This window comes from Sinocyclocheilus anshuiensis, unplaced genomic scaffold, assembly GCF_001515605.1.
Source record: "Sinocyclocheilus anshuiensis isolate Anshui unplaced genomic scaffold, SAMN03320099.WGS_v1.1 scaffold1282, whole genome shotgun sequence".
Lineage (NCBI taxonomy): Eukaryota > Metazoa > Chordata > Actinopteri > Cypriniformes > Cyprinidae > Sinocyclocheilus > Sinocyclocheilus anshuiensis.
Genome location: NW_015554149.1, coordinates 226,353 through 238,852, shown reverse-complemented (window position 1 = coordinate 238,852; position 12,500 = coordinate 226,353). Strand labels below are relative to the sequence as shown.

Genomic DNA, 12,500 nt, shown 5'->3' with positions numbered 1-12,500 from the left:
ATACAACGTTACATTTTACGTCTGTTTTCTCTTATTAACACTGCAACTCCTCTTCCGAACCTATCATCACCATTGTTATATAAAATCTTCCCATTCCATTTTTTCCTTATTTCACTTATATGCACTTCTTTCCAATTAGTTCCTTGTAACACAATCACATCTTCATTTTTACACATCTTAACATTTTCAAATGGTCTTATATCCACTAACCCTCTAGCATTAAAAGTAACCATTCTTAACACCATAACACAAAAAACAATTGTTAAAAAGACATTCATAAAATCAATTTTTTCATCCCATCTCCTTCAAGTCCTTTACCAACTCATTTCTATCCATATTTTGTTGCACACTTTTTTTAGTCACTTTTTTTAGCTACTTCCATGTTCGGTATTACCTTTATCGATCTTCTCCTTTTGCTTGGTTTCGCTGTATTGTCCTCTTCCCCTTTTTCCGCTTCTTTTCCCATTTCCATGTTCTGTACTTTGTCTTTTTGTTCTGCTCTGTATAATTCACTTTCCAGGCTTACAGTCATGTCCCTCTGTGTCCAGTTTTCCTCCTCTTGTTGTGTTTGTTCCCCCTGTTTATTCCTTTCGTCCATCCGTTCATTACTGCCTTTATTTTCTGTAGTTTGGCTCAGCACCATTCCTCCGATTTCTCCTTCTTGTTCCTTTTCTGTGTCTCTTTCATGCACCTGCCCACTCACCTGCTCCTCTTCTTCCTCCTCTCCCTCCATCCAGCATTCGCATTTGTTTAGGACCTCTCGGCAATCCGGGCACTTAACCGCGTTGCAGTCCCTTGCGAAGTGGCCCCTCTCCTCACATTTGTAGCACCTGAAATCTGGACAGTCTTTTACCACATGGTCTGGGCTCATGCACTGCCAACAGGTTTTCACCTGGTGACTGTGCATCACCCGGAAATATTGTGGCCCCTCAGCTGTCTCCATTTTTGTGCTATATGGTAATGAGGCCAGCTCTCTCGGCAACCTCGCTTTTATAAAGCGTGTGCCATCCTCAACGTTAGTGCCCAGATACACCCTCCTTTTGATTGTGGATAAGGGAATTACTCCCCACTGTTCCAGTTTATTTAAAATGTCCTCATCTTCAATGTAAGCAGGCAGGTGCATGAAAGAAACAACATAGTCCCTGTTATGCAGTCTTTTAACCTCAAAAGTCATACCTTTAATGTCCAGTCCATTCATTAAAATTTCTGTGTCCTCCTCCCGTTGAAGAGTAGTTTCATAACCGTTTATTTGTTTTGGTCTCACCGCTAAAATCTTTCCTTCCCCGATCTTCTCTGTCACAGCTTTTATAATATCCAATGCTCTCACTTCTTTTTCGTCTCGTAAATCCACTGTTATCGTTGCGTCCTTTTTGTACACTCTTTTCATGTTCTCCTTTCTTTCTTCTTTCCTCTGTCCATGCCCATCTCTTTGTTGTTTGTCCGGTCCGTGGTCTTTTCGCCGTCATGATTCTCCTGCCATTTCCAAATCCGTTAACGTATGTCCGTCCATCATAAACAAAAAGCAACGCAGACTAAGTTTTAAGGTCCTCTCAAACAGCATGCGCTGCTGGGAGGATTAACTAAAACAAACAAAACCCAAAAACACTAACAAATAAACACTGATTCTAACATAAAACAAACAAAAGAACAAAGGCTGCATTCGAAACCGCATACTCAATGAGTAGGTACTTAATTTCAATAAGTACTTACTTAACGAGCGCTAAAAGAGTATGTACTCAACAGCCAAATCTAGTTAAGTATGAACGCAATCCGCCATGTTGACGTAATCTTCTTCTTCTTTTAATTTTTATGGCAGTTTACAATCATGATTTATCAGATGTATACCGCCACCTATCGTACCACAGTACATAGCATGGATCGTGGTCCCATAATGTTGATGTTAACATGTGACCTCCGACGTTATAACAAGTTCAATAATTACTTGAGGTGACAGGTGTGCACTCCACCACCTGATCACAACAGTAAATTGCTTACCCAGCCTAGTGGGGTTTTCCTTAGCGTTTGGAATGGTATTACAAAGGAGACGTCGGGCAGCTGCTCGCAGATCTCGCCTTAGGAGAACACTGTTGATGTTATACTTAAAAAATGTAAGTGTCACCACTTATAAATTAAGATTACACCAGAATGAATTGCATTGCTAGCTCACCCCAACACTTTCGCACAATGATAATAACAGATGCAGACCCATTCTTAATTGTACTACATATTACTGAAAATTGTATAATTTCATTAAAAAAGCCTAATTAATTGTTTTCATATGACATGCATGAAAACACATAAGACAAATGGAGCCGATGTGAACATCAATTTTCAGTCAAGCAATGAATTAATGCATGAAGTAATGAAACAATTGCTTTATTTACAGACATTAATTCACTAATTTTTATTGTTTCCTAATTAACCATCATATTAACTGTATACATATACAAGTCAACAACACATGAAACAAATCTTTATTTGAGTTTAATGTTCTAATAAACTCGCACATATTTACAGGCAGTGAACCATCTTTGCCTGTCTTTACCATCCATCAGGTCCCTCATTGCAGCAGTCAGATTGGAATCTGACCATGGGTGGGAAAAGGACATTGAAGTCCTCGTATTCCTCCACTGGCTTGCACATGCAGCATCCTACAGGGTGGTGTCACAGACCTTTGATATGCCCATATCCTCTGTTCATGGAATTGTGCACAAAATGAGCAAGGCAGTCATAGGAATTTTGAGGAGAGTGATTTCTTTTCCAACCGGGGATGACCTGGAGGCAAGTGGGAGCAGGATTTGCATAGCTAGCTGCGTCACCAGCTTTCAGTCGAGCAGTCGGTGCAATAGACGGCCAAAATCAGCTTTTATGTTCAGAAATAAAACTAGAGGGATGGAACACCATGAAGTGAAGTAAATAATGAGTTTATAGCGTATGTTTGGGTGACCTTTAATCACTGTTACTATGTGTAGTTAATGCAAGTGAAGGTGGTTTGTGCAAACAGTCTCAACATAGGTTATGAAGGGCGATTGTCCAGAAGAGTTAATTTCATTCCCTTGTGTGTGTGTGTGTGTGTGTGTGTGTGTGAGAAATTAATTAAACATTTCAAACATATGTTTGTTCTAAACAAAAATCCATGTTTAAATATACATATACATTATTTATTTGCAATACATTCAAGGAGGCGAAGTAATCGTTCCTCCCTTTGACTTGCTTCCTGGTGCCACCTTTCTTCTCTTTCTCTGTCCTCAGCATGTCGTCTCTCCTCCCGCTCTTGTCTGTCTCGTTCTCGTCTCTCCTCCTTCTCCTCCATTTCTCTCCATCTTTTCTCCTCCCTTTCGACTGCTTCCTGCTCTCTTGCCATTTCCCTCTCCTCCATCTCCTTGATCAGATTCTCAATTGATTTCTGGGTTCTTTTCCTTGATGCCCTTGGTGTGTCTGGGGCTGGGCTCACTGAGGATGTAGAGGCCACAGCAACATCCGGGCCAGATGAGGCAATAAGGGCAGGTGGAACGATGGAGGGTCTGCACCCAATTGCCTCATCCATGGCCCTGTACCACTTCCAAGATGCTGCTGTGGGCTCTCCATCCTCAGTGCTCACACCGGTTGCTGGACATTTGAGATCCTACAAAAATGCACAAACAAAACATAAGCTGTCATTTTAACAGCACAATTTCAACTGATTTCTGTATTAGAAATAACAACATGATCTTACTTTATATTTTTGTTTGAGGTTTTCCCTTTTTTTTTTTTTTACAAAGGCCGCCATCACCGTCTTGCAGGCCCTGCTCCATCACAAAAGCTCTGCACACAAATCAAGAATCAGAAAAGTGCTGTAATATCTGTTTGAAATAACATTCATTAACAGCATATGACATCAGTTTTCATTGGTTTCTGTAGTATACTCACTCAAAGCCTTTGAAAGTTTTCGTCTGCCTTGGGAAAGCTAGCGTGTCTCCGACATAGTGATAACACACGTTGCTTTTTCTAGTGCAGCTCTACCAGGTCTTGTCCCATTCATCGGTATTTGTCGGTAATCACATGACTTCCTGTTTGTTGCTGCCATGTGTTTTGAGTTTGAGCTCCGTCAAGTTAATTCTTTATCGTCTATTTTTTTATCTTAAAATCAATTTTGCACCCAGGACGTGATCTTCCCAGATGTCCTTCACTCCGGCGCCGGGACACCACGGACCCTGGGTGCACCCGCAGCGGAAGCCGCGAGCCAGGCCCCGGGCGACGAGCTCTCCACCTCCGCCGCCTCCGGTCTTCGAGATCTCCACCCGGAACCGCCTCGCTCCCCTCAGCGAGACGGAACGTGACGCTGTGATCATCGGAGGCTCCATCGTCCGGCACGTCCGTGCTATGTTAGCTGAAGGTAAAGTGCACACTCACTGTTTCCCTGGTGCTCGTGTTCTCGATGTTACTCCAATCAGTCAGAGGATGCATTTTAAGCAAAGAGACAAGATCAGTTCAGCAGACTGAGACGACACTAATAAAGCAAGTACAATTGTGTCAATTTTTTGGCTATTCCTTTTTTGAACCTGAAATGCTTCTAATTAAAAGCCCAGACTTAATATTGAAGACACATGTTACTTACTTAGCAGTGTTTATTAAAGCAAGCATCGCTATTACTATATTGCTCATACAACAGGTTTGTAATGTTCCAAAATCCCTAACTTAAGTTTTACTTTTACCCTGCAGAATTTGACTAGAAAACAATTTGTGACGCTGTGAACGTCAGAGACTCCATCGTCCGGCACGTCCGTGCTACGTTAGCTGAAGGTAATGTACACACTCACTGTTTACCTGGTGCTTGTGTTCTTGATGTTTCTGCGCAGATAACCCGCGATCCTGAAGGGCGACGAGAGCATCTGAGCGGTCGTGCTGCACACGGGGGTTAACGACACCAAGCTGCGGCAGGCGGAGACACTGAAGAGGGACTTCAGAAGCCTGATCGAGACGGTGCGCTGCACATCGCCCGCGACGACAATCATCGTGTCGGGACCGCTTCCCACGTATCGACGAGGACACGAAATGTTCAGTAGCTAGACAAGAGGTTAAAGTAGAGCATAAAGTGTCAGTTGCTGCATTCACATCCAGAGATGAGAAATGGGTGGGTGAGGGAAGAGAGGAGGATACAACGGAGGAAAGATGGGAGGGGGAAAGGGAGCGTAGGTTTCGTCTAAAAGTAACCGGTATAGGGGTTGGTGGCACACAGGTAGCAAAATGTAATTTAAATGTAATGAAGAAATGATCAGAGATATGTAGGGGTTTTACCAGAATGTTGTCTGCAATACAATTGCGTGATCTTAAATGTAGATTAAAGACACATCTCTTTGGCCAAGCATTCAAATAATGTCCTGAACTAGTTAATTACAGACCGATCTCGAATCTCCCTTTTCTGTGAGGCAGTTGCTGATGTGTTTTATCCAATAACATTTTCGGTAACACTTTACTTGAAGGGGTGTGCATAAGACTGACATGACACCTTCATAATCATGACACGACACACGTCATGAATATGAAGGAGGTTTTATGCATGTTTATGACAACTGTCATTAAGTGTCATTCGCTCAGTTATGTCATTTTTAAAGCAAAGATGACACTGTTTGAGATGCCTTTATGACAACTGGGCATAAACCAATACATCATAACCTGTCAGTGTCTTTGTCATGACAACTTAACATTACCAAGACAACATAACCTGTCGTGACAACTTGACATTACTTAGACAACATAACCTGTCGTGACAACTTGACATTACTTAGACAACATAACCCGTCATAAATTTGTCATAAACATGACATAGCAGATTAATGATCAAACTTAAGAAATTACTTAGCTTTATGGGTTAACATTACATTAAACAGTCATGTGGTTGGTTTTGATATTGGCTGTCATGAGGCCATTATAATTGTGTCATGAATATTTTTCTGACCACTTTTATTCAGTGGTACAAATTGAATTTGTCATTAAAATGTCATTAAGTGTTAATACTCTGTCAAATTATTTTATAACAGCGTCATGAATACTTTTCTTGACCTCAACTACAGTGGTACAAATTTAATTTGTCATTAAAATGTCGTTAAGTGTTAATACTAGGTCACATTATTTTATAACAACGTCATGAATATTTTTAATTTCATAATGTTTTCAAAGTTTCCTCCAACAGAAGGTCTGATAATAGACAATTTCAAATGTCGTAAAAAAGATGAACAGGTCTTAGACAAATAAAATCAATCATCCAATAATAATAATAATAATAATAATAATTGATAAAATTATATTTTATTGCATTTGAAAAGCGATTCACCCAAAATTAGATGAAAACAGTACAATGGTGGGTTAAGCCATGCAGCGTTTGGTCCATATCACTGCAAAAACAGTTAATTACAGCATTCAGCACATTTATATTTTCTTGACATGCTTTTTTACGTCATGGAGAAGTCTACCTAAGACACCATTATAATGGCCTATACCTAACAAGTGGTGCCACTCTATCATTTTGAGGTGAGTTTTCAATGACTCGGGAGTACGATTTCCTCTATGACGCCATATTTCCAACTTGTAATTCTGCCATGCACGCTCAATATGCTGAGTATGAGCACCAGTCCCTGGATCAACAAAGTGTCTTTTATGGCAGACAGAATACTGTCGATATCCATACTGGGAAAGCTGTCTCTTGTAGGCACGCCATTCATCTGTAAGGATTGATGTTCTGGGTCTGATATGTCGTTGAATTTGGCTTATAAGTGTTTGCCTTGAGCGATCCTTGACGAGTCTCAGAATGGGTCTTCTGGAAATACCATCAACCTCTAGCATCCCGAAGACCCACTGGCGTTCACGACGCCAAGTGTTGCCACATCGGCCACGATGGTACTAAAAAAAAATAAAACAAGATAAATTATTTAATAAGGGTTGCGCTGTATTTTTTTTTCAATCATTGGAATCCAGTCCTTTTGGACAGTTAATAGACTGATCCTTCTTATCTGGCTTGATAACAAATAATTGCCCAACAGGTGCAAAATGCATTTTTATCTCTTAAATTTTTCCATTTTCATAATTTAATTTCCTTACAACAAACTATTGTTTCACTTTCATATTTTCCTGTACAAAAGCTGTCATATAGTACAACATAAACAAAATTTTAGATTGTATTGCTTTTTAATAGAACATAGATTAGCGGAATGCCATCCTACCTTGATTGTAATATATTTTGTTCACAGACTTATTGTCTGATTATAAATGAAGGGTATATTTATGTCTTAATATATTGTATGTTTTCAAATTGAACAAACATTTTTTTTTTCCTTTTACCATTCATCCCATGTTTAAACACTGCCATTAAATTTCTCCCAATATTAACACTTTGCTATCTCTAAGCATTCAATGTGCCTCATTTATAGTAGTATGTCATGCTTGTGAAATTAAGATCATACTGTTTGTGATGTTGTTGTGGCTCATTTAGTGTACAATACCATCTTCTTTATAATACACATTTTTGCATTGCAATCTCAACACAGAAGACTAATGAGTTTTGTCTTATAAGGACATACACAGCAGCCATATTACCATATAAATATCAGACTTGGCACCTGTTTTAAGGCCTTCTCGCTCTCTAACCCAGCGCTGGAAAGCTTTTCCAATATTAACGCGGGTCTTATTACTTGTCTGATCGTAACACTTCATTTTCAAGTTTTTCTCTTTTGTATTTTCTCCATCATCTCTCTTTCCATAATCTCAGACTGGCACTGCACTAACATGACAAAACTGATACATGTGAAGTAAAGTTATAGTAGACTTGCATACAAATAAGCAGCCTACTTTTCGTTTGTGGGCAAACTTGCTCTCGTCGATAACAACAAATCGATGTCGACCACCAATTCTCATTCCTCTGTTCCTCAGTGTCTTGAGGGCAGCAATGCACACCTTCAAATATAGAAATAACACATCACAAGTTGACTTGTAACAATGTTGTAGTATGGAATTTTATAAAGTTGAGTGCACCAAATAAGTATGTAGCAATGCTGAATCCAGTTGTCTACAGTGGGTTTTGACTTATAAAACTTTGAAATCTAATTTTTTACTTATTGATTACAGACAACTAATAATTAATGCAACAACCTTTCTGAGTACTTTTGTCATTCTTGCCAGTGTCTTTGAGCTTCCTGCTATACCCTCAGTGATCATGGCCATTTCACCAAAGGGGTGTGAGAACTGGTGAATATTGAGCCATTGCACACAGAAAGTGGGGAACTTCTGTGATGCTTACAGACCCTGCAGGATAGAGCCACTATGAACTTTTCCTTCCTATCTCATCACAGCACACAGAGCAAACGTGTAGCTAAGTTTAATTTTAAGTGCAAACTCACTGAAGGGCATGCAGCAAAAAGCTGTCATTGTGGAGCCACTGGTCATTACCGATTTAATGGTGCAGAGATGGAGTTAAGACCACTTCTTCTTTCAAATTTAAGTTGCCAATCTCATAAATATATTATGAAATTACTCTTTAGTAGCTCTCTGATTAGATTAATTTGAGAGGGGTGATATAGCTATGGTCTTAAACCGCGATAAAAGGAATTTTGAATCACAGTAATGATACACATACGACGATAATGCTATGTGAAATAATATTTGTCTCTCTAACTAAAAGTTAAGAGTCTAAGAGTCTCTTTCTCATTTACTGTATTAATAACTCTCTCAACATCGACTACATCCTGTTCTGTGTTTCCATACACATCCAAGTTCTCGCTGTTGCTCCTCGATGTCAGTAACTTCATGTAGTCATGTTTATTAAATGCAGTAAATAAATTATTAATCACATTAGTACAGAAGGGTCAAAACCGTCTGTCACATATTAACATATATTGCAATGTAAATGTAAAGCATTAATAATATATTATAGACATTTTCATAGACACTTTGTGACTTGTGTAAAGCAGCTTTGAAACAATTTGTATTGTGAAAAGTGCTATACAAATAAAATTGATTTGATTTGATTATATCCAATGGCAAGCACTTCCAATAGCTCTCTGCTCTGGTTTCAAAAACAAGACTTTACAGAACGTTTTCACTTTACAGAACTTTAATAATCAACTACAATAAGAGCATTATAGAAGTTATCTGTAATAAAACAGAGCCTGTTATCTGTGTTCTTCTGTGAGACAGTTCTCTGCTTTCAGATAGTACCCAGAATTGGGCCTACATTGAGAAAGGTAGCTTATTAGGTTTTGGGGCTTTGTTTACATACATACATATTTCTGCTTGTCCACCTGCCCCATTCCCCTTTTCTCACTGCTCACATTCCTTCTTCATCTTCACCTTCAACGTCTCCATCCCCCTCCTCTTCATCCTCAGACGCCAGCTCCTCATCATCCTCAGAAGAGGAGCAGAAAAAGAAGAAAAAGTAAAAAAAATACACTGACTCACACAGCCTTTCAAGAAGTAAGCACAGGCATCGATTCTCTTCATAATGAGATGGTTTCTTAAATTAAAGTTGCCCATTACTTAACTGTCTTTCATTTTTCATATTTGCATGAAAAGCAGCTGCTAACATGAACTTAGTTAAAGGGATAGTTTACCCCACAATGTATATGCTGTCATAATTTTCTCTTTCATGGCGTTCTAAACCTGTGTGACTTTCTTTTTTCTAGATATAAGATATTTTAAGAAATGTTGGTAACCAAAGAGTTTTGGTTGTCATTAACTTCCATATGGACTAAAAAAACAACACCACAGACATTTCTCAAAATGTCTTCTTTTGTGTTTCACAGAAAAAAGAAATTCATACAGATTTTGAATGAAATGAGGATGGGTAAATGAAAACACATTTTTTCATTTATATTGCATGTTTAATAAATAAACATATATTTAGCCTTTAAAGCAGACAAGAACAGACACTAATTTCCATGCTGATTCGGTGTGCATCCTCCACGCAGGCCAGTTGTGTTAGATATAGGCTGTCAGATATGAAAGGACACAGCTTACTGTGCTGGTTCTTGGTGCTTCTTCCTGTTGTTAAAAAAACAAACAAAAACAAAAAAATATTTTTCTGTTTGAAAAAATAGTCTGGCAATTGAGGAAAAACTCAAAGCCTGTCATGTCAAAAAATTAAAGCCTTTATTATGTAAACTGAAAGGAGAATGCACAGTGAACCAGCAGGGTAAGTATAATTTGCGATTACATACTGTATTTGTAACAATGACAGACAATTGACAGGAATTCCTAAAACTCACGCTCCGCCACCTCAAACACCTCACAGAAGACATGAGTTACTCACCATTTTACAGAAGCATCTCAGACATACCACTTCTCCCAGAAGCTCCGGGAGTCTCCCACATTTCGATAGCATGTCCCGGATGCCCAGAAATCACAGGGTGGGATGTCTGGCATCTTAAAGAACATTAGCTGAGATTAAACCTACATCTAATACTGCAAGGATAACACTATATGACTTCATAGTCAAATCGAAAAAGTCAAATCGAGAGAAAAATTGTCTCTGTGATATTTGTATTCATTAGGACAAGTGTGAATAATCATAATTAATTGTTTTGAAAGCCCTAGTTTATTTATTTGTTTGTGTTGGTTATTTTTTTGTTCAGTGACCACAATGGATGGAATCATCCGCCGCTACAAGAATGCCCTCAAGAGATTCACCAAGTCTGGATCCATGAAAAAAGCCTTCGCCAAAGTGAATGTTGACCGCAACACAATTGCAAGAACAGCTATAATTGCTGAGCTAGCAATCACATATCCAGACACATTTAAGGAGCTGCTCCCCACAGACGACGTAAATTAGAAGGTCTCTGAGTTTGCAGAGCGCTGCAGGAGGGCTATAACAAAAGAGATGGCTGAAACCATCACAGCAAAGAAAAAAAGTGGACAACCCCTCCCAATAATGCATAAGTACGCTTAATTGTTTTTTTCATGAAGAAGTTATCCTGTTGTTTTCCCTTCAAAACACTAAATATATGTGTTGAGATTATTTTGTAAACCTCTGTTTGAGGAAGCACTGGTAATTATTTTTTGTTAGTTTTTTCTTTTTCCTTATATGTCAGAAAATTTCAGAACCCTCTGTGTGAGGAAGAACAAGTTCTGTTCTTTTTATGTATTGTTCACATACATAAAGTTAAGTATAATCCTTTGACGTGTCTGTTGCATTTTGTTAAGGTATTTAATATGATTTGTTAATACTCTGTATTTAATGTTTTGACAGAGTAATACCACTTAACATTTAATGACAGAGTATTAACACTTATTAATACTTAATGACATTTTAATGACAAGTTCAACTTGTACCACTGTAGTTGAGGTCAAGAAAAGTATTCTGGAGCTCAGCAGTGGCTATAAATAAACACGTTTTTACAACAAAATCACAAATACACTATCATATCTGTGCCAACACCTTCAACAATTCAACAGTTTACTTTACAGTAGTTCAAAAAATGCAATTTTAACACAAGAAACCAAACTCAAAAGCTTACAGCACCTGGTATTCCCAGGCTGTCACCCATCCAAGTACTAACCAGGCCCGACCCTGCTTAGCTTCCGAGATCAGACGAGATTTTTTTTATTTATTTATTTTTTATTATAAAACTTTCAAAATATACAGTCATTTAAATTGCTTCATACAGTTAAACATCCCATAGCCAGTTTACACCATTTTCTTTCAATTCCAACATTGGATTCCCTCTTACAATCAATTCTATAAGATCATCCTCTTTGTTTTCCATTAAAAATAATTCCATAACAGTCTCACAGAGTATTCCATTCTGTTTTTAAAGATAATCCACACATCAACATTTTTCCCATCATATTTCACCATGTTTCTTCTCAACCATATTACATACTTCGCTATTGTTACACATAAATTAAAGGTATACATGTTATAGTTATTACAACCAAATAAAAACATTGTTTCCCACTTGTTTTGGTCCTCCTCATACTTCCCCTCCCAAACTGCTTTTGCAATATCCTTCATTTTTCTCATAAAATCATCACAATAAAAAAACAGATGTAACAGTCCTTCATTTTCTTTCATACACACTTTACATCATTTTGAATTCCAATTTTATGTAATCTCATCTCTGTTAACATACAATTGTGTCTCAAAAAATAATTACAATTCTCTAAAATTGGTTCCATATATTTCAATCTCACATTTCCACAAATTTCATTTTCATTGAAGTCATCATATCTTTCTTTCCAGTAGCTCAATGCTACTGGTTTCGTAAAAGCGATAGACCTAAAAACACTATACACATTCCTTACTTTGCATAAATTAAAATGCCCATTTGACCTTTTAAAAAATACATCTGGTAATTAATTCTTCTCCCCACTCTCATAGTTTTCAATTCTTTCAATCCAGTCCTTTGGTATTGCTTTCTTTAAAGGGATAGTTCACCCAAAAATTAAAATGTGATGTTTATCTGCTTACCCCCAGGGCATCCAAGATGTAGGTGACTTTGTTTCTTCAGTAGAACACATTTGATGATTTTTAA

General features: G+C 38.0%; 2 protein-coding genes across 2 annotated transcripts; both read right to left on the bottom strand.

The window, feature by feature from the left end:
• Positions 1-3,157: 3,157 nt before the first annotated feature.
• Positions 3,158-3,769, bottom strand: LOC107670651 (TBC1 domain family member 10B-like). Its single transcript, XM_016463328.1, has 2 exons — positions 3,716-3,769; positions 3,158-3,625 (listed from the first exon to the last, which is right to left on the bottom strand). The coding sequence occupies exons 1-2, from the start codon at positions 3,767-3,769 to the stop codon at positions 3,158-3,160; spliced, it is 522 nt and encodes a 173-aa protein (XP_016318814.1).
• A 2,580-nt stretch (positions 3,770-6,349) lies between these two features.
• Positions 6,350-8,196, bottom strand: LOC107670649 (uncharacterized). The gene is made up of 3 exons (XM_016463327.1): positions 8,125-8,196; positions 7,825-7,929; positions 6,350-6,879 (listed from the first exon to the last, which is right to left on the bottom strand). Exons 1-3 carry the CDS (start codon positions 8,194-8,196, stop codon positions 6,409-6,411), a joined length of 648 nt encoding a protein of 215 aa, XP_016318813.1. The 3' UTR covers positions 6,350-6,408.
• Between the last annotated feature and the right edge of the window lie 4,304 nt (positions 8,197-12,500).